A 22,965-nucleotide genomic window follows, 5' to 3' on the forward strand; every position below is an offset into this window, starting at 1 on the left:
TTAACTAGTTAGTGGCAAAGTTGAGGCAAGCATACCCAGTGTTCACCTGCTTTTGTTTCTGGGGTTATCTAAGCAGCAGCAGCTACAGGTGACCCAGAACCTGCTCTTAGCAGCCCTAAGGAAAGTTAAGGGCCCTTCTAAAATGGGCGTTTGAAACGGCTGTTCTCAGCAAGAGAAGGGGGGCTGCCAGGGCTGTGATGCTGATCTCAGCATCACAGGAATCTGTTGGTCCTCTCCCTTAAACTCTCAGCTAAAATAATATTTTCTCAAAAAGGTCTTTGAGTTCAGGGTAGAGGGCATCATGCTTCATTCTACCAAGAGGCTTTACAAGATTTCTATAAGCAGAAGGCTCAGAAAACATTACTTTGTAAGTATGAAATCAGCTCCAGGCAGAACCAAGTGGCAAGAAGGCTTTTTAGTACTATCTTCAAGTGCCTACGAAATTGACATTTTCATCAAAAAATATTTGTTAAGGACCCAACATACACTGAGAACTCTGCACAGAGAGATGAAAAAACAGCCTTGAGGGGCTTCCAATATTACCAATCCCACTGGCCAGCCGGAACTATACGTAAAAGATAAGAAGCAGCCAAACCAGCCTGTACAAGTGCAAGATACAGGGCAAGAAAAATAAATGCTTGAGGAATTCATAGGAGGGAGGGATAAATGGGGCTGTTAGAGAGAGCTGCGTGGAAAAAGTCAACTCTTGAGCTATGCTTTAAATGATTTCTATGACAAGAGTAGAAAAGGAATGGCATTTCAGCTGAGAACAGGGTCGGCAAAGATGCAAAGCTTAGAATGTGTATCTGGAGATAATGAGCAGACCCATTTGGTTGAGCTAGAGAACATCTGTAGGGACTAGTGGGCAACAAACTTAGAACAATTGCTGGACAAAATTCTTTGAGGGACAAGAATGCCCGGTAAAAGAAACTAAAGGCAATGAAGAACCATCAAAGTTTTGTGGGTAGGTGAATGGAATGTAAAAGTGATTTAGGAAGATTAATCTGGGGGAAGTATAAAAAGCAGATTGAAGGGCAAAAGGTGGAAAGCAGTGAGAATAGATGGACACTATTTTTACAGTCTAGACATGAGACAATGAGAGCCTCGAGATAGAAATAAAGCATATGATCAAAGAATATTTTGAAGTAAGTGACTGTGGACTTGGTAACTCAATTAAATTTTGGTTGGGAAAGATGAGTCAAATTTAAACAGATTGAATTTCACATAGAAAATGCCTAAAGGCCAACGTAGTTTTAGAGACCAATGTTTAGAAGTGATAGCAGAGATGGAGACAAGATGTAGCAGTGATGGTTGACTTACAGAAGTGAATGAGTCCTCTTGGGGAGAGAATGTTTCATTTGTACTGAATATATATTAATAAAAGGAATGGTAGAAAAGTAAAGACCAGTATCATGGCTTTTTGGAAGCATGGTAGCAAGTGACTGAGTTTGCCAATTTCTACCTGTATTTACTTGAACAGTCTCTGTTTTCTGAGGCTTCCTGATGGTCTAAGACTGATGACAGTGGCCAAGAGTCATTCATAGTTGAGCTCATAGTCTAACATTCTGTAAGTGAAACCTGAGCAGTTGGAAACCCTGGTGACTTGGCCAATGTCTTCCAGTGCTCAAGAGTCTTAAAACTCCATTCTGAAGAATATGTTGAGCACATATTGAAGGCCCCTGTACTGTTTTCAATATGATGTATGTGATGATTTTTCTAAATGAGGGAAAAATAAAAGTCTGGATGATTATCTAAATGTGCAATGCAATAAAATGTCAGTGGAGGAAAAGTGATACTAGCTGGAATTATTCTCGACATTATGATATAGATATAAAATAATTCCTAATAATAATGGGAAATACTAGCACCATGTGCTATGCCCAGGCTAAGAAATTTATAAATTTCTAGTTTAATTCTAACAAAACTATAGACACTACTTTATATATGAGAAAACTGAAGCACAGAGAGTTTACACTTGACCTAGATCACACAGCTAGGACATGGTGGACCATTATATACTATAATCTATGACAAGAAACCAACATCTACTCTATTCATTATCATCAGTCAATCAAACCTCTAACTTGAGAATTCAGTATAACAATTCTATTGTTAAAAACAAAACACAGATGAGTCAAGTACATACATACACCTACACACACACAAATATATATGCACAGATTAGTAGGAGAGGAAGGACTAATTGTTATTTTAACTAAAACATGACACAATCCGAGAAACCTTTTTATAAAGCTACCCTTAGTAAAGACTCATACTTCCAGTTCATTTAACAAAAAGGCATTGTAAAGTTAAGGTTCTTCATAGGACTGATGGTTACATTTCAAAACTCATATTATATGAGACGGACCTCAGCATCACTAATGTCTCCACATGTACAATTTCTGGCAAAACATAGCCTATTTACGAGAAGTGCAGAAATGTTGTTAAACTTAATTATATCTAATTGTCACACTTTCATTAGCTATTAGCATTATGTAAAGATAAACTAATGCATAATGAGTTCTTTCATTGTCACATAATTATAATTTTAATGATTACATTATGACCATTATAATACAGTGCATATTTTCAATTTTCCCATTAGTGGGCAATTATTTATAAGGTTTTCTATTACAATCTGTCCACAGAGACCAAGTTATTAATGCCTCCATTTTCCTATAATGATGACCACAGTGTTAAAATCAATATGATGGCCACAGGGAGAACTGCAAAATAACGTGGAAAGAACAACAGAACTACAACCATGAAGTACGCTCATTCAGCACACGCCTGAGGAAATTTTAAGATGGAGAAAAATAACATATTAATATTCTTACAAGAAGTTCTAGTTTACAAGTTTTTCTCAAGTATAATTTTTCTCATTTTTTGTGACCTTAAGTCCCCAACTCTTTCCTAAGACAGTTTCCATGGTATAAAATATTCAAAACCCTGGCCTTTGAAAAATGTCTTAAAGAGTTTTCACCACACAGAGAATTAGATTAAAATCCCACAAAGTCATTTCTGGGAAATTTTTTGAATTGTTCAATTTCAGGGTTGTATGTCAGGAAGTAAGATGCTGATGAACTGTATGATTCATCCTCAAAGATGATGAAGAGTGGGAGAAATTTATTATAACAAAGGAAAAGGGCAGTGTGATTGGATAGTGATCATGGCAACAAGCGGCTGGGTGTAGGTCCTGAAAAGAATAACAATAATAATAGTAATAACATCTAATAGAGTATTTGCTTTTGTCCACTAACTCTGAGAATAAACAGATCTCCTCACTATTCTTTGTGTGAAGACTGAGACTATTTGGTGGACTTGGAAAGATGTCCAGAACTATACAAAGACAATTAGGAATGCAGCTTACTATACACACCTGGCTTTAGTTGGTTGCATTACGTAGTTCTGAGGTCTCACATGGAGAAAAGACAGGCCCTTCGGGGCTTTTTTGTAGCCCTGTGAAACTACATCTGTCTCCCCCAACTGCAATGGGGTTGTCTCAGTTATCTCTGAATTCCTGGCAACTTGCACTGTAAAAATTTTGTGGCATAAACTAGTGAACTAGTTAGATTTAAACCCAAAAGTTCAAAGTAGCTCATATTATCCAACTTGATGGTAAAACTAACCTGATTTTAATATGGACCAGTGTCCCTCCCCAAGAAAAACTGTTGGTCCAGGTTCTCAATAGATATGTACTCATATAGTTTGGAGATAGGATTTTTTTTTTTTTTCCATGGAGGAGAATCAAGAATCCTTGCACATATTGGGCCATAGGTTCTCCAAGCATAGGAATGTGTAAGACACACTTGGGGAACTGTTTAAATGCAGAGGTTCTGAATACACAGGGCTGAGAGGCTATGTTTCCAGAAGAAACCTCCAGAAGATTCTGAAGCAGATGGTCCCCAGAGCACATTTGAGAAATACTGAACCTGGTGCTCAATTCAATGGTGGCGGTCCTTGTGAGCCAGTAAACATGACACTAGCCTAGGATTCAGAACACCCCAAGAATGAAGTTTCACTATAAGAGGTGGGACCTTGAGAAAGTCACTAGATTTGCCCTGGTCTTAGGTTTCCTTACCCATTAAATAAGTGTGTTGTGCTCACTTCTGAGTTTCTTTGCTGAGATCTCTGTACCACTAAGGAGACCATGAAGTTGGCAACAGAGATTCTTGAGCTATGTATGAAATCCCAAAAAGCCGAACAGTAATCATTTATTTACCCAATATAAAATCTTATTTGAAACATCTACTTTTTTGGATTAAATTATATCACCTCAATGTTCCCCTGGTTATCAGAATTCTCATGAAAGTTAAACAATCATGTGCCACACAGTGACATTTCAGTCAGAGATGAACCGCATATATGACCATGGTCTCACAGGATTATAAACGGAGCTGAAAAATTCCTATAGCCTACTGATGTCGTAACTGTCTTGGCATCATAGTACAATGCATTACTCATGTGTTTGTGGTGATGTTGGTTTAGGTAAACCTACTGCACGTCCAGCCATATAAAAGTATAACACATACAATTATGTATAACACATACTGTACATACAATTATGTACAGTACATAATACTTGACAATGATAATAAACAACTATGTCACCAGGCTTATGTATTTACTTTTCATCATTATTTTAGAGTGCATTCTCTCTATATCTATCTATCTATCTATCTATCTATCTATCTATCTATCTATCTATAGCTCCATGCATGTTATTGTCTCTGAAGATCTTCCAGCGGAACAAGATGTGAAGGTGGAAGACAGTGATATTGGTGATGCTGACTTTGTGTAGGCCTAGGATAATGAACTAACAATCCCAGACAGCCTCATGTTACCCACTCAACAACTGGGTAGTGTCACCTGTGTGTGTCAGATGCTATTTGAGAGGGCGGAGAGGTAAACAACAAGTTATGCCCTTATGGAACTTACAGTCTAAGAAGGGAATACAGACAATAGCAAACACATATCAGGCCATAACAAGTAACATAAAGGAAAATAGAGTTTGAAAAGCAGAAAAGGGAGAGTTGGGGGTGGGAGAGTGTTGTCAAAAAAGGGCTCTCTGATAAGGTGACATTTGAATCAAGACCTAAAGAAAATGGGGCAAAAGTCATGTCGATTTCTGGAGGGACTCCAGAAATCCTGAGTTATAGAATATATGCTTTTCAAAATAGGAAGATGATTCATTGTCTATATTATCATAAACTTTACTTAAGCTAACATATTTATGAGCTCATGTTCTGGGTAGACTCCAGGATTATAGACAAAGCACATGATCTTGATTTCTTAACAGGGCTGTGGGGAACACAGTGAAATCTCTAGTCCATTGATTGCCTGACACTGAGGTAAAGCCTGGATTTTGGCACAATACTTATTTTTGCTGCCTCAAGAATATATCTTAGTTCACTTTCTATCCTTGTGGACAAGATATTTTTAGTTCACTTTGGGATTTGGTCTCTCTCGGCAGGGTTTCTCAGCTACTTTCATTTCTTCTCTACTGACATCCTGATGAACATGGTTTATAAATATTAAAAATAAGGAGGTGAGACCAGATGCAAAGAACCTGCCAACAAATGTCAGAAGTTCCGACGAGTTCCCAATAAAATTAGAGAATGTGTTTCAAGTATCAGTGGATTCCCCATATCTAGAACAATGACTGACACCTACTTAGCACCCAGGGGACATGTGCTCAAGGAATGTTTGTAAAAGACTGCATTTCTGTGCTGCCTATCTCAAACCAAAATAAAAGCTCTGCCTAAATAAAAGAGGTTGATGTGAGTGTACGTGGGTGAGGGCGTATGGTTGTATGTTAGTAAACAGGATGTTTTTTCTTTTATGAGAAACACAGCAGCTGCTAGTTACACTCCTAATAGGGGAAGCTGCTACTTCTGCATCCTTGAAAGCCCCTATTTGCATAGATGCTATACAGAAGGCAGACATTAGAAATGAAAACAGTATCTGATCACCAAATCTCACTGACTGAAAAGTTCCGCCTCTAGTTTGTGATTTTTGAAATGTGGATGTGCTGACAACAAAATTAACTTCTCCAAAGAGCTGAGAACTCTCATCATCCTTCTCACTATAATTTACATGACTTGACAAAATTAAACTGTTATTTTCATCGGGGTGATCTGCAAAATCATAAAACGATGTGTATTTTTGGGAATGCCTAATTAACTCTCCTTAGTTCCACTGAGGTTTCAGCTACGAATATAAGCATTGCAAATATCACGGAGCTGTTCCCATCTAGTTTTAGCAACCACAAAGGGACTCAAAGGACTCAAAACAAAAATCTCTTTAGAAATCAGACAAGGATGAGAATTCAAATCAAATGGCGAACCTATGGGGTAAAATCAGGTATACACTGATTTGCCCAAACTTGCCTTGCATCAAATAGCAAGAAATACTTTAATAGGTGAAGCCAATATTAAGAATCAAAACAGCAGAATTACAGACCTATACACAAAAGTCCATCTTTAGTGACAGTTTTAATCACAAACATTAACTAATATCGACCAGGCTGTTTGTCACAAAAGTTTGCTTTAACATATAATCAGCATCTGAAGTGAGAGCCACATTTTCTCAACAATTGCCAGCACCTTGTGTCATACTTATAAATAATGGGTTACTCCTATTGAGCACCATCTGCTTAATAGAGAAAAATGTTCATCTTAATTAGGAAACTCTTCTTATTATTTAATGTTTATTGAACACCCACAATGTGCTTGGCAGCAAAAGCACCAGAAACACGATCTTTGCCCACCAAGAATCCACCTGCAAAGGAAATATGATGAACCAGTTATATAGTCATTTCTGTTTTTCAACACATTTTATGTATCTCTTTCCAGATGACAGAACTGCCAGTGGTTCACTTTTGGAAGGGTCTTCTCTCCTAATTAAGATGGGATGGCGAGCTGTCAGAGGAGTAATGAGTGAAGTAAAGAGAAGATAAAGAGCAAATTAATTACAATCACTATGAAGCAAAAGTGAAATTTGCTCGATGGAATAAAATTTAATGCACTCCTAAATAAAACCAACTGTGTTTGCTATGAACTCACAGCTTAAGACTAGAAGACATATCAGAAGTATAGAACATGTCATGAAAAAGTCACCTTGGAATAGCAACCATTCTTTGTTTTGCATTTACCTTCGGAGCTTCTGCGCCTCCACAATGATACAGCTGATGTAGTGTAGAAAACTCATTTCATTACGAGGATATTAACACCTTGGCTAGTAAGGATTTAATGGTCAAAAATCTACTATCAACTAGAAAAATTAAGATGGATTGACAATCCTTCCCAGAAGCTCCCAACTATATCCCCTTCTCTCTCTACTACCCTCCAATCAACAAAAGTTCAAGAAAATTTCATGAGTTTAATATTAAAACTGTGTAGAGAAGTATTTTAGGAGGGAATAAACAACCTATTCACATCAGAAGAATGTTATTACATGCCTGTAATAGTGCCTTTGCATGAGTTATCTAGTAATAACTTTAGTTCTCCTTTCAGTGAAGATTATAAAGAAAAAGAAAATATGTTTTTGCTCCAATTGTTGAATATCTCAGATAAGACTTTTTTCCAGGTTCTAAATTTTAACCAGTTCTCTGCTCTGCATGGTTTCCATGTTTCTGTAAAGGGTTTCCCATCCATTTCGCCAGTAGAGCTTAATAAATGTTTCTGTTCTTTTTCAATGCTTTTCATTAAATCGTATGCTTCCCTCATAGCGCCTTCTTCATAAAAAAAGCATATAATAAATGAAAAAGAATGCTTGGCTTTGGTCATAGTATTCCTTTCTTTTCAGCAATGCCAATCGCCGGGCTAGAAGCTCCAAGGAAATGGCCCTAGTTATCCATTTCTAACACGATAAGTCAGAGAATTGAATGTTATTTGTCATCTTCCATTTATAGATATACTTCCTAGATAACTACCTCACCCAGATAACACAGGCAAAAAAGAAATTACATATTATTGGAGGTAATGCTGTGATGATGGCAGTTGTCAAACAGTGCTAATCTGAACTACACGGCAGAAGGAAAATGACTAACTCATACATTGTCAGGGTAATAAATACCTAATGAGCAAAATTGCAAAGCAAATAGTAGGTTGAACATACACCCAAATGTTGATTCTTGACTCAAAAGTCAGAGAACAGAGTGATTTGTCTCTCTGTCTAGAATGATGAAGTATCACTCCCTTATAAGCTAATGAGCAGCACCATCTGGTATAATTACAGAGGAGCAAGATCTTAAGAAAGCGAAGAATAAAATGACAGAGTTGCAGTAGGACTTTCACAGGAGGTTAAAAAACTCCTCGCCGTGAAAAATGTCATAACAAAAATAGTGCGAGATGTTCGTCCAACAATATGCCAATAGAATAAAGATTATAGGACCAAATGTTCAAAATAATTGAATGTGACTTGATATCTTAGAATTCTCTATCACGGTAGTTCTTGAAGTATGATCCCAGGACCAGCAGCAACATTACCTGGAATTCTGTTAGAAACGCAAACTCTTGGGCCTCAATCCAAGCATACCAACTCAGGAAGTCCAGGAACAAGCCCAGCAATCTGTGTTTTAATCAGCACCCCGTGTAATTCTGATGCAAGCTCACATTTGAGAACCGCTGTTCTACTAATCCAAATAAGAATGAGATTTTTGCTGTTTCTCCTGGATACCAAAGAAATCAGAAATCAATTCTGTTTAAACAACTGGTCCATGTGTTGAAGAATAAAAATCAGTCAGACCAGTTCCTTGAGTGAAATGATGATCTCTTGGATAAGACAGCTTCAATACTAGGACCTTTTTGTAAAACAACAGCAGAAAAAACAGCCTTAACCTTGTAACTTAATTGCACTGTTTCTGAGTGGATGTATTTTTTTCTTTAAGCAATTAAAGACCCCCATGATAACTTTTTGCAAGTTTGCCTGAATCCTTTATTTAATTGTTTTTCTACCCCTAGGTCATTTATTTAGCAAATATTGAGTGTCTATTACACAACATATATTCTTCTAGGTGCTTGAGCTATATTAGTGAACGAAACAATGATCCTTGGCCTTAGAGAACTTATATCCCAGTAGGAGAAATACATAGAAAACACTAAAAATTAAAATAAGTATATTATATAGAATGTTAGAAAGTAATGCTATGAGAGAAAAAATAAAATAGAACAAGGTAAGGAAAATTGGGAATGCTGGGTATGTGAGGTAAGGATTTCAATTTTAAATGCTACCATGGTAGACTCACCAGAAGTGATTGGAAGTCACTGTAGACACGTGTTTTTATTCTAAGGAAATGGAGGACTATTGCAGGATTTTGAGCAGGAGAGGGACATGATCTGAATATGCCAGAAATGCTTTCATTAATTTTCCTCTTAGTCTATATACAAATTTATTCTTCATTTATGCAGTTGGTTGAAAGACACCACTACCAAGTTTTTCTTTTCTTTATGTTCATCATGAAGGCATTTAAAAAGTAAGGCAATTTATTTTCTTTGTTACTAAAGAAGAAAATATTTTCTGGAGGGCAATTTAAAGGTAAAGTTTGGTAGAGAAGCTCAGGTTGTTTTATGAGAGTTTTCAGTTCTCCTTCACTTGGGTATTTTGTTTTCTGACTTCTGTGGTGGTGCTTATATTTGCCTCCTGAAGCCCAAGAGTATAACTTTGACTTTGGGTACTAGGATTTGCTTTCTCACCAGGCAACTGACAGCTAACAGAATTGTGAGTGAAGCCTTGGAATTTGCATCACAACTGAAGTGAAACTAAAATGGAAACCTGTATTTGAGGAATGGCTCTGCCAGTTACTTATTAAAAACCCAGTGCCCAATCACAAAAACCCTAGAGAAGGTAATAGATTTGCCAGCCTTTGGGTAAAATAAAGCAAGACGTGGTCTCTCTAAATAGAACTGTAGAAACTTTTCTATCAAAATCCAATCCTAGAACTTGCCTCTTTGGCATTGCTGTGACCCTTCTTGCTGAAAAAAAGTATTTTGAAATTCACTGGTATTTCAACAAATGGCAAAGGGACTTTTAAGCTTAAAAAAGATATTAAGTGTTATTTCTTTTACTCATCCATTTATTTATTCATTTATCCATTAAATCTTTACTGAATACCTATTAAAGTCAAGCATTATGTCAAGGTGGTTGGAGAAACAAGGCTGGTATTCCCTCAGATAGTTTATGGACCACTTGAAGAGATTAAATATAAATAACAATAATGCATGGTAGAAAGTGATTATTTCTATAAAAAGGAAGTCCATAACCCTACAGTTTTCAGGGGAAGTATGAATTCTGTAGGGATATTACAAGAGGCTTCATGAAAAGGTAACATTTGACTTGTTCATAAAGTACGGCCTGCATGTGTGTGCATGGTGACAGGGGGAAGTGCAATTTAGGCAGAGGGAACTATCTCTGCCAAAACATAGAGGTAGGACTAGATAAGTAGTCATCTATGTGTGAGGTAAAAAAGGCCTAAACTAGAGCAGTGGTAGTGATAATAATAGAACAAAGAAAAGGAGTTATTGCTGAGGTCAATTCAAGGACACTTGAAACATCTGTGGGCCCTTTAACTGAAAGACAGAGAGTGGAAATAATACATTCTTTTGGTATGGTATTTTATGGCTAACCACCGCTATGCTAGGTCTGAGAATAAAATGGAGATGGGCGTAGTCCCTGTCCTTAGGAAATGTGTTGTTCAATGAAAGAAATGAACACATAAACACAATTCAGATACACAAGTCTCTAGTTGAATTCTTAAGGACTTCTCTGAGCCCCATTATTAATTTGCTAAGGAATAGGGCAGGATCACAAAGTTAGGATCCAACTACCAGCAGATTACAAAGCTACTTGGGAAACAGATATTCTTGACTTATGTATTTATTTGGTTCAAGAAAAACGAATGTCTTTTACTTTGTTAATAGCACAATTCAAAGTGCCATCTGCAGATGAACAGGATTGGCCAGGCCCGGAAACTTGTTAGAAATGAGAATTCTCAGGCCCTGCCTCAAATCATTTGGGTCAGCAGGTGGCTTGATGTACATTAAAGTTTGAAAAGCACTGTACTGATCTAGAGACCTACTCTTCACTAAGAAAAGGAGCTATGGGGTTTCTCCCTCTCCGCTTGGAGCACCCCTCCCTCTGTCTCTGTACGGGGAGCTTTTTCCTTCTTTCTTGCCTATTAAGCTTTCCACTCCTTGAAACAAACAAACAAACAAAAAAAGAAAGAACGAACAAGAACAAAAGAAAGAAAGAAAAAGAGCTAAGTAGAGGAGTCCATGTAGGTCAGTAATACCATATCTAATAAGAAGTCTATTTACAGAGAAGCAAAAATTCAATTCAGCAAACATCTGTAGAGCTCTTATAACATCCCAGACACAGTGAAAGGTATTTTGAAATATTTGCCCAAGCAATTAAAAATCTAGTGGTACAGATGGGCGTAGTATAGGATGAAAATTCTCCAAACAACCAACTCTGTCTTAAAAAGAGTCAAGCATCCAAGAATAGAGAAAAAACAGAGATTGCTGCTGGCTCCTATGTTTTAAAGACAAGAATGTAACTATCCTTACTTGTCTTAATTTTGAACTAAACTTGAAGAAGGAGGCATAGGTCAAAAAAAATCTAAGGAGAGGAGAAATAATTGTAAGAGAGAAGTCAGTCAACTACAGAGATAGATCCCATGATACATAAATAAATAAACCCTTTAAAGCCTGTATAAAATTTAAAAGTCTGTATATATTTTAATGAAGCTTCTCATTTAAAGCCTACTTTTGCCTTTGAGTTTCACGCCCTTTGGGGGTTTAAAAGCCACTACATGGAGAGAACTGTTGAGCATACATGTCTACTGGGATTTTTTTTCTACACAGTATAAATTTTCTGAGCATCTGGCCTTCTGTCAAGTCATCCTCTGGCCCAGATAACTTTATTTCACTCAGTAGACTGCTTGCAAGTCTAGATTTCCACAACCACGGATGTCCTGCACAGCTTTTTGCCTTAAAATATGATCACTGAACTTGAGATGTTGCTGTTGTTTTAATCCTAAATTGTCAAATATATCAGAGTTTCACCCAGTGTATTTGTATATGTGTGTGTGTGTGTGTGTGTGTGCACATGTGGGTGTTTTTAAACACATGAAAGGTTTGTACTGATATCTTTATAAATTACAAATGCCCCTCCCTACGTCCCATTATTAAAATAGATCGTTCCTTTTTTTTTGAATTTTTAATTTCCGGCACACGTGTATTACAGAGGAGGCCTAATGTAGGTCACTGAATGCCATCATAAATAATGGTAAAAAGGAAGTTTCCCTGTTTCATAATGATTGTTAGCATGAAAACACAACTCTGAATGCAGTATTATGCTTTTTGACTAAGGAGTCCTATGGATCTGCCCATGACTGCTGCGTGAACTTTTTGTTCCTGCCAAATACACCAGCTGGGATGAGGAAATTAATTCATTCTAACAGAGGTTTGTCAGCATTGCTCCTGAAAAAGTGCTGAGATACTTATATTTGCAAATACCATCTTCAAAATGAAAAAAAAAAAAAAAGGAAAATACTGTTTTTAATACTGTCTTTTGCCTATTATCTCTTGGTCGAAGTTTTCCTGGGGTTAGCAGGTATTTATTCTGAGTCAGGAATAACCTGACATCTTTGTTTGTGGAATCTAGGTATGGCATTTCTTTGGGCAAACTATGCACATTTCTGTACCCCATGGCTGACTCTAAGATAAGGCTAGCATAGTTGTTTTATTTTGGTTTTGATTTTTGCCCTCCACCTTCAAGCTACACTGTGTGTGTTAGGGCAGCTTCCTCGTGTGTTGACAGAGGGACCTACAAGAGGATTCCCAAATTTTCAGGGAAGAAGACTTGAAACCCCTTTCCACTCCAGATATTACTAAAGGTTTGCAAACCTGACGGATGAGAGCCAATTTCATCTCTACACTTGACCACGCAATGACACAAGAAACTTTCAAAATGGCCAAACTGAAATAGCAAAACCTGGGCTGCCCTTAAAACCCTTGCTAGCTTATAAAACTCTCATCCCCAAAGATAGTGAGGAATGACACATTGCTGATTTCTTTTTCTCTCCTTAAGATTGAGTGGGAATGGATGGAGCAGGCTGGCAAAGATGAGCCAGGTAGAGATCTTGATACTGTATTTACAAATCAGTGTCCCATTTTATGTTTTTAGAAATTGATTTATGTGCATTGTTTCCTAAACAGTCTTTAAAAATGACTCCCTTTCTTTTCATCCTCTTCACCTGAGGCAGGAACATCTTGAAACATTGATTCTATTTGCTGCTAGCTTTCATTAATTTCATCCATCCCTGAAGGTGGAGCCACATTGGCACCAGCTAATTAAGACCTATTTAGGGCAGCTCAGAGTCCTTTAACAGCCCAGAATTAGCTTCGCGCTTTTAATGGGGACTATCGCTTTCTCAATTATTACTTAATTAAATAATATGCCTATATTTGCAAGCATATTTCTAACGTGAAATCCAAGCTGCAATTGCCCACCTACCCATAGGAAAGCAGAATATCTCACATTGGCTCTCAACTGCTTCTCTAGAAAAGTTAACATTCCTTTTGCATATGTGTGTGCCAGGAACATGATCACATTCTTCAATGTTAAGTGTGGCACAATGTGCCACTGTCAGCCCTACAGCATTTCTATCATATTTCAGTCTTAAGATGTACTAATGCAAATGTGTAAATGTCAGCAGGCTAGTATTATTTATGCATACCAATCATTCAAAGGGGAAAAGGTATTTTGTTCCAGATTGTTTTGAATATAAAACCTTTAATTTCAGAGATTTCTGGAAGAAATGAAAGTTCTGTAGAATTCACAATACTTGATTTCCAGAAGTATATTTGGTACGTGACAATCTAAAAGTGACCACTAACCAATGAACCCAGAATTTAAAAAAAAAAAAGAATGAAAGAAAAAAAACTGGGCCCCAGAAGATAAAGACAGAAAGGGAAAGCAACCTACTCTTTCTGCTCTCTTAGCCTTTCCCATAAGGTCACCCTCTCTAATTGACAAGCCAAATAATTTTAGGCAGTAACTAAAAAGAAAGCAAATTCAACTCCATTTGCTTCAAAAAGGTATTCCAATATGTTTGTGAGTTGGCCGAAACTTACTCTAAGACATTTAAATGATATACATATTTCTTCTACTGCTTCATGTTTCCTCAGTGAGGAATTCCTTAAGACGAAAAACAATGCTGGCCGGGTGTGGTGGCTGACACCTGTAATCCCAGCACTTTGGGAGCCTGAGGAAGATGGGTCACGAGGTCAGGAGTTCGAGACTAGCCTGGCCAATATGGTGAAACCCCATCTCTACTAAAAATACAAAAATTAGCCAGGCATGGTGGTGCGTGCCTGTCGTCCCAGCTACTCAGGAGGCTGAGGCAGAGGAATTGCTTGAACCTGGGAGGTAGAGGTTGTAGTGAGCAGAGATCACTCTACTGCACTCCAGCCTGGGTGACAGAGTGAGACTCCGTCTCAAAAAAAAAAAAAAAAAAAAAAAAAAACAAAACCACAATACTTGGAAAAGTGAAAAGATGCCTACCTTAAATGGAAGGGCTATATTTTTTTTAAAGTATTTTTACAATTTTAAGAAGCAAGCTGAGAAGCAAAGTTTTCTTTGAGGAACTCCATGTAATCATTTTCCTATCATGAATCACTTTAACTACTAGTGACATATTTTTAATTCTATAAATTATACATAATAATGATGACATTGTCTCTCTGTTAAAAACTTGATGAAAATAACTACTTGCTAAAAAGTTCTAATAACTACACGCAAATCAAACAAAATCGCTTTACAATTAAAGCAAAATTAAATGCACACCACTTATTCTCTATTTCCTCATGCCTTCAGTGATGTATACCACTTAATTCACTCCTATTTACTTAGGAGAAAAATGTTAAAAACTTTTTTGGAGACTATAACCAACATATACTTTGTAAGCACAGATCCACATAAATGTTTGCCATTCAAATGTTTTCTTTGATGCAAAATATCCTTAAAGTGTTTACCATAATTATATTGCTTGTTGTGCTGTTATTCTTATTCTAAGATTATTTGTGTGTGTGTGTGTGTGTGTGTGTGTGTGTGTGTGTGTGTGAGTGAGTGTTGTGGAATAAAGCAGATGAATAATTACATTGAAATCTCTGAGACCTGTGATTGTCAGCATGGTAAAAAGAAGGAACAGATATAAGATAGAGGATGTAAACTTAAAACCTGATCACCCTGGATTTGAATTGAAAGTTTTGGTTTGAACTCATAATGATTTTATCTTTTAACAATATACACAGAATATATTGTTTATATACTACCTCTGTCCACTGTAAAGCCCAAGAAACAAAGACCAATCCAGTAGAAATGAGCAGCAATGGTGCTAATATTATGCTCTCTTAACTACTAAAAGAAACTGACATTCTTTGGAGAAATGTCTGAATCCAGGTCTGTCTCGGAATATGTACAAAAAAAGCCTGAAACATCCCATAATACCAGGAAACAAAGAAGCTATCAAAGACTACTAGGGGCATGTCAAAAGGACTCAAAGCCAATTTGAAGAGGTTCCCATAGGACGAAATAGGACGATCTGAACATAAGGATATAATTTTAATAAATTAAAATAATTGAAGTATGTTTAAGTCTGTAAGTTAATATGTAAATATTAATAATACTGGACACCTACAGAGAATGCAAGGAAACTAATATATTAAAACTGGTAAATAAAGAGGAGAACAGTATTGGTTTCTATCTCATGGTAACCAAATGAATAAGAGGGTAAATTACTCTTAATAAAGTATATCGTCTAATAAATAAGAAGGATATGATGAAATAGCACCATTGTGCAATCCTAATACATTATTTAATCTAGCAAATAATCATTAATGGCATCTAACATTAAAAAAAGAGAAAACTAGAGAGTATTTCTCCTGAGAGAAGAACCACCTAATGGTTTTGGCAAAAAAAAAAAAAAAAGAAAAAAAGAAACCTGAATCCAACCAAGCCTCAATACATAAATACCAGTGTAGGAGAAAAAGAAAGATCATGGGAATGCGATTACCAAATCTAGATTGTGGAAAACTCTATACGACTAATGCCTAGGTTTCTTCAACAACAGATAGGGAGGGAGACAGAAGAGAGAAGGAGAGACAGGGAAGTATCTATATAGGTTAGGAGAAATATAAGACATATCAATCAATTGCTATGTATGAACCTTATGCTAATCCGAATTAAAACAAACTACGAAAAATATATCAATGAGACAATTGGGAAATTTGCAAACTAAATATATAATGACATTAAGGCAGAATTGTTGATTTTTATGTAGGGCAATGGTATTGTATTGATTTTAAGACTTTATCTTTCAGAGATATACACCAAAATATTTATAAATAAAATTATATGGTATCTGAGATTTGTTTCAACATAATCTTTGGTGAGAGAGAAAGTGTGTAGGGGTATAGATGAAACCATACTGGTCATGAATTAATAATTATTCAAGCTAAGTGATGGTTATACAGAGGCTCATTACACCACTAGTGTCTCTACTTTATAAGTTTGACATTTTCCTTCACGAAAAGTTGAAAAATATATTCTAGTTTGAAATTTGACAATGAATATCAGATTGCCATGGGAAATTCTGAGACAATAAAAGTCTAACATAGATGTGGTTAGGATATAGATTGGGAACAGCAGCTTCTGAGGTCATTTTGATCAACATTTTGTTATCCAACCAGGCTCTACTTAAATCACCCATTCTGTCCATTTCTAAAACACTAACATAGTTATCTTCTCTTGTCTGGTTGGAGTACTAAGTGAAGCAACCCGACAGAAATAGACTCAGTGAAAAAGATAAGAATGCACCATAAACTGAAACCATATTTCTGTTTCTTTAACTCTCATTTTGGTAACTCTACCAATCGAATGATACCCTGCAAATTAACTTTATCAAGTGAGTAAAATTACCTAGTAATTTTCCTACGATACAGCTTTCTTCATCATGGCCAGTAAGAAAATGATCTCCCAAAGCTATTCTCTCCCAATTCTTTTACAATTTACACATATGTGGTGGTAGTGTCTCCCTCAAAGCTCACAGCAAAAGTCGATGTGAAATAAACACATAAAAACATGAACCAACAGCATGCTAAGCTCTTCTCTGATACCACCCCCCACTACATGACTCTAGGTATTATAGGTATGTCTGGGTGATACCCTGAGGGCTAACTCTAACTAATGAAAAACCAAATACATCTCATTAATTGCATTGCTCTGGGCTAAGGAGAGACCAGAAATTTCCAAAGCCCTTTGTGAATAGGCTTCATATTTATATAGAATAGTGTGACATATGACCATTTTTCTTTGAAGCACCATACCTATCCCTTTCATCTCTACTGCCTGTCATTTGGGACAGTTTATGCTACATTGATTCAAATCTCACCTTTGGGATTCTTCTTGCTAACTCATACAGTCCGAGGAACTAGTATTTCATGGCTATTTCTGTCTTGTACTTCATATGAAGCTGTGTATTTTTGGTGCTCAGAAGTAGAAAATGTTAAATTCAGATCAACTCACATTACCAAAGGAGAGTTGATCCACCTAAATTTTTAAATAATCATCAGCATTCAAATTACATCCAGAGATATCAGAAACTGCACCTCCCTGAGCACATAGCTCAATATAGTTAAAAGCTTAGATTTGATAATATTGAATAGTGAAATAAACACATTTTGAAAAAATTGGAATGCTAATATTGGAACTATAGCAGATGCTCAATTTATCCATGATATTGCACAAATAAGCAAAATTCACAGTTAATTTAAAACTTTAGCTATTGGTTTCAATATCTTTCCTTAACAGTTCTTTATTAGCGCTAGACATAAGAACCAAGATTGTCTGATTTGTAATTCCTGTTTTCTCTATTTTAATAGTTATCTTTCTAAAAAGGAAGAAAACATGGTACACAATCCAGATACAGGAGAGATGAAGGAGCTGGAAACGGAGCAAACAGAGGAAATAGAAGAAGGAAGGGGAGGGGAAAGAATGAGGAAAGCAGGCTTCAAGGGGAAAAAGTGGGAAGTGTAGTTTACAGAATGCTACAGAAAAAATATGGATGTAATAAAATATGCAAATTGGTTTTTGGATAATTGAATGAATAGTATTTATACCTCATTTCTTTAAAATAATTCAACTGCTAATTATTTTAAGTGACGTATAATTTCAATATGGTATTCTGCTAAACAAGTTAGATACCAAGTTATGATGTTCAGGATCACAGTGCCTATTTGCATGCAAGAAGCTACACAATCTTATTGGAGAATCAATAGCCCGTTCTATTTGTGGTCTCAGGTAAAATTTTGTCAAAATTCCCAGAGGAGTTTAGACTAATGCATAATCCTAAAGTTCCTTACCATTACTAGGTTTTGAAACAGAAATGTTTAGGCTTCCTCTTTCAGCTGAAATCCAACTTAATCAATAGTAAATGGAGCAAAATAAGAAAAGATCAAAAGATACCTTGGGGAAGTATCCAGTGTTTCTTGGAGACTCAAACCAATCAGAATGGAAAGAACAGGAGGTAGTATAGGTGGAATAAATGAGACCTCAGGCTGGCTTATCAAGTAATCATAATAGTCAAAACATATAACAATCAGCTTAAATAAATAACTGTTCATTTTATATCCTGAAAAAGGAATTGGCAAAGATTTAGCATAAAAGATAATAAAAGACAATAAAGCTGCTTCAGAGAGGACTCACCTGTCTTTCCCAGTTTCCTTCTTAAAAACTCCATCACAGTAACTCATGCGCTTCTCTGTGGTCACATATATTTGGGCATTCGGATAGACATCAACTGTCTTTTTCAACATGTTGTAAACGATGCCGTTGCCATCTTTCCTCATATTGCGGAAAGGGCCCCAAATAACATAAATAGTAGTATTCGCTTCCTTGAAAAAATAATCAGGGTTTTTTAGCAAAAGAGGAACGCTGGTATGGGACACAACTCGAATCATGGTCATGCGGCCGACATCTTCTTCATAACCCTTGGTGGGGGCATTGTTCATTCTCCAAATGCAGGAGGATCGATCTATCTCATTTCCCACCTTCTGGCCAACCATCTGACCTGAGTTTGACACTATGGCACAAAGGTCGCAGTCCAGTTGCAAAGGCTGAAAAATAGAGAAAGAAGGCATGTAAATTAGTAAATTCCATTTAGTCAAACAAGTTCCTATGGGAAAACAAAAGTTCAGATATTGTATAATTACCAAATATGGAAATATTTCTGAAGTACCTACAAATACCAAACCTACAGTCTCTACCACAGATTATCAAGTTAACAGCATGCTTCCATTAAAAAAGAAAAAGTATACAGTCAAAAAATAATTTTAATTTCTATAATCCCCATGCCTTGGTTTAAAGCTATAGGCAAAAAATAGTTATTTGTTTTCCGCTCTAAATGATAAATATTTTTATTCAGAACCGTAATTTCAGGTGAAATAAAATATGAAAAGATTTGATCTTTGTAATAAGGTTGGTGGCTATAAAAGAAATGCAAAAGAAACATATCCAGGGATCAATTATGTATTTCACCTGTATGCATGAATGGTTATGAGCAATTGACAAAAATATGAAGAGTTCAGCAAGCAATGAGGTTATAAAACAGATTTTCAGAACCAGTAACTCCTTAAGGTCAGTCCCAGGCTAGCAGAAATATTACAGAGACCCTTCAGAGATTCCCTCAAGTCATCATATTAATTGGCTTCTGTGTTTATGTTTATCCTAGATGGATAAGGAAAGGCCTCCTTTTAGATGGGAAGGTATATACACAGACAGTCTCTAGAGCTATCCTAAGTCCCTTTCTCCCTTTTTATTTAACCACGGAGATAACAGAGACTCGTACAAGGTAAGCATCAGCTTTCAGGACTTGGAGATGATAAAGCTGCAGTGTTAGATTCAAATCTAGATCCTCTAACTCTAAGCCCACTGCCCTTTCCGTTATTCCTTGCTTTCAGTTCTCCTAAAACAACCAAATAAATTACTTCTGCTGCTTTTCTCCCACATAGTCACCCTTTCTTTTAAAACAGTAATAAAGAAGCAATGTGCTCTTTTGATATACATCTTTCTCATCTCCCTTCTATGAGATTCCACATTTTGTATCTGACATTCGATCTTGAATTTTTATTGTGCCTGTTGGTGAGTAGCCTCTCTCAACTGGGTACTGTCCTTGTTTTATGTATTGTGTTGGACTTTATTGTTTAATTATGTCTGTCCACTAGACAGTAAACTACGTCAGAACAATGTCTATCTCCTTCATTTTAACTCCATTCCCCCATTAGTCCCTGGAATACATTAAAGGCTCAATTGGTTAAGTTAGGAAGTGAAAGCAATTGAATTAAAATAATTACATTGAGAGGGAAGATACTGCATAAAAATCAACTGGTTAGTCATCATACAACTGTAACAGATCATTGTTCCTATCATTGGTAGGCACTCACAGCAGTCACAGAGCACCTACGATGTGTCAGGCACAGTTCCAGGGGTTAGAGTTCAGCAGTGAAAACTATAAACAAAAATTCCTGTTCTCATAGAGCTTATATTCAAGTTGGGTGCAGGAGAAAGGCAATAAATAAGCTATCATACCATATAACATGTTAAATTTTGCTAAGTACTAAATCGAGAAAATTAAAGCAGGACAGGAGGTTAGGAGGTATGTGTGTGCACGTGTGTGTGTGTGAGAGAGAGAGAGAGAGTTGGTGGAGTAATCAGAAAAAGAACTTGCTGAGAAAATAATATTTGAGGAAAGACTTGAATGAAGTGAAAGTGTTGGCCATGAGCATATTTAGGAAAAAAGTGTTCCTGCAGAGCAAATGCAAAAACCAATGCAAATACTCCGAGGTAGGAAAGGAATAATAGGAAGAGCAATGTAGCCTGGCAGAGCCAGTGGGGAGAGCCAAGTAGGTACTGAGGCCAGACAGATAGCAGGGGAGAAATCACTTAGGGTCTTTCACTTCGTGTGAGATGAAGCGCCATTGAAGGGCTCTGGACAGAGGAATGACTGAGCTGAGTTACATTTTAACAGCTTTGGCAGCTGTGTGGAAAGTTGATAAAAAGAGAGGCCAGGGTGGAAGCAGGAGATTAGGCTACTGCTACAATCCCAGCAAGAGAGGATAGTGATGTGGGCCATGTTGACTAGCAAAGGAGATGGAGACAAGCTGCTTATGTTCTGGAAACATTCTGAAGGTACAGCCTATTGAATTAAAGCTACTCAAACTGCTTTAAAAACTTTTTCCCCCTAATTAGTAAAGTAAATGGGAAACTCAAAAAACTAAAAAGAATGGATAAAATGATAAAAAAAAAACTCTCCATATTCTCATCGCTCAATAACACTACACCTATTTTTGTCATATTTTTTTCTTTCTATAGATATTATTTTAGACAGGTTGAGATACGCCATTTATATAATTTGGCCACTTTGGTTTCTTAGTTAATGAGAAACCATTAATCAAAAATCATCAGCCTTTCCCATGTCAGCCCTTAGAGATAGTTTTAATGCCTGCTCAAGATTCCACTATATGGGTATACCATATGCACCGATTTGCCTACTGCTGGGCATTTAGCTATTATCTGTTCTTTTTTTCTACTATAAAAAAAGTGCTTTGATAAACATTCTTGTTCTTCCTCCTGCATTTTGGATGCTAACAGTTATTACATTAACTTAGTTTCTTTGATTTCATTTTTATTTGTACTCCTATAAAATGTGCTAGACTGACAAAGGCATCTGTTTATTTGAAATGTCAAAGATAAAACTTTTGAAAAAAACTTGACGTGCAGAATGCACAAAGGCCCATTTATGAGTTGTCTTAAAACTCTGTTATTAAAGGGACTGTTCATCACCCCTGCCACAGTAAGTAGCAGGTGGTCTAGGCACCAGATGAGAATAGGTCCATACCAGGTGAGTGAGTGTATTAGGACACTTGGAAAAGAGAGTTTTATAGGTTAGTGCCACAGTGAAGACTTCTCCAATGACCAAAATGGAGGCACAAGGAGGTTCCCTTTGGGGTCACGCATTGATTTAAGACCCTTCCTCATCCTCTTAGGAGCCTACCTTCTTTTAAACAATAGAGAATAACATAATATTCTTCTTGCCAGACGATTTGCAGCAGAGCCTGACATCCATTACTCTTAGCTGGGTCCTCCAATTCCCTTAGAGTCATGCAAATCAATGCCTGATTTAAATTGTGTGTGTCATATGGCATACTCCAACTTATCACCAAGATGCATATGGTGCGGGGGGTTACATTCCATTTGCTATTCCAAGAAGTTGCTTCGTTATGTAATAAAAGCATGGTTGGGGTATAGCCTCCACAAATTTAAACAATCAAAAAGAAGAAAAAGAAAAAGCCTTGGATATGTTCGAATCTATAAAATGCAGCAAATTACATTGGATTTCCCAGTCATTATAATGAATTAGCCAGTTTTGCTGTAACAAGGCTTAATTTAACTAATAAGTGTCAGCATACTGCTCTCACTTGACAATTGTAACCTCTGAAAGTGATCAATTAAGACATCACAATCTGTTTCATGACAACATATTGGGATGCCACAGCTGTGCAGATTATGAGGTCAGCAGCTAACTAACAACTTGAGGGCAAACATTGGGAACAACAGCCTCTTGTTTATGTGACAAATATGTCATTGGGTAGAGTATTATGAATGCAATGGCTTTGAGGGTAGATGGTGATCTATAAAATTGCCACTTTGTGTTTTTGTTTAACTATTCACTTGGCCCAACTGTCACCATGGCCATCACCTTAAGAGACGTTTGTACTTCTTGGTCTATACTTCTGGGTAATAGTTTTGCCTAGCCATCTGCCTTCCTGAATAAGGTACCAGGAGACATGGATGAACATGATAATTGCTCTATTTTACCACTTACTTGCAGGAACCATTTTTTTTTTT

The 22,965-nt window shown here is 36.6% G+C and overlaps 1 protein-coding gene across 4 annotated transcripts in view; it reads right to left on the reverse strand.

The window, feature by feature from the left end:
• The window catches only part of ST6GALNAC3 (ST6 N-acetylgalactosaminide alpha-2,6-sialyltransferase 3), a 578,393-nt gene that overhangs the window by 201,656 nt on the left and 353,772 nt on the right, over positions 1 to 22,965 (reverse strand). For all 4 annotated transcript variants that reach the window (XM_032155552.2, XM_032155553.2, XM_058439653.1 and 1 more), the window contains exon 3: positions 18,766 to 19,175. In XM_032155552.2, the coding sequence (XP_032011443.1) occupies positions 18,766 to 19,175 (410 nt within the window). The remainder of the gene's footprint in view (positions 1 to 18,765; positions 19,176 to 22,965) is intronic.

The sequence above is a fragment of the Hylobates moloch genome, unplaced genomic scaffold (genome assembly GCF_009828535.3).
Source record: "Hylobates moloch isolate HMO894 unplaced genomic scaffold, HMol_V3 SCAFFOLD_5, whole genome shotgun sequence".
Classification (NCBI taxonomy): domain Eukaryota; kingdom Metazoa; phylum Chordata; class Mammalia; order Primates; family Hylobatidae; genus Hylobates; species Hylobates moloch.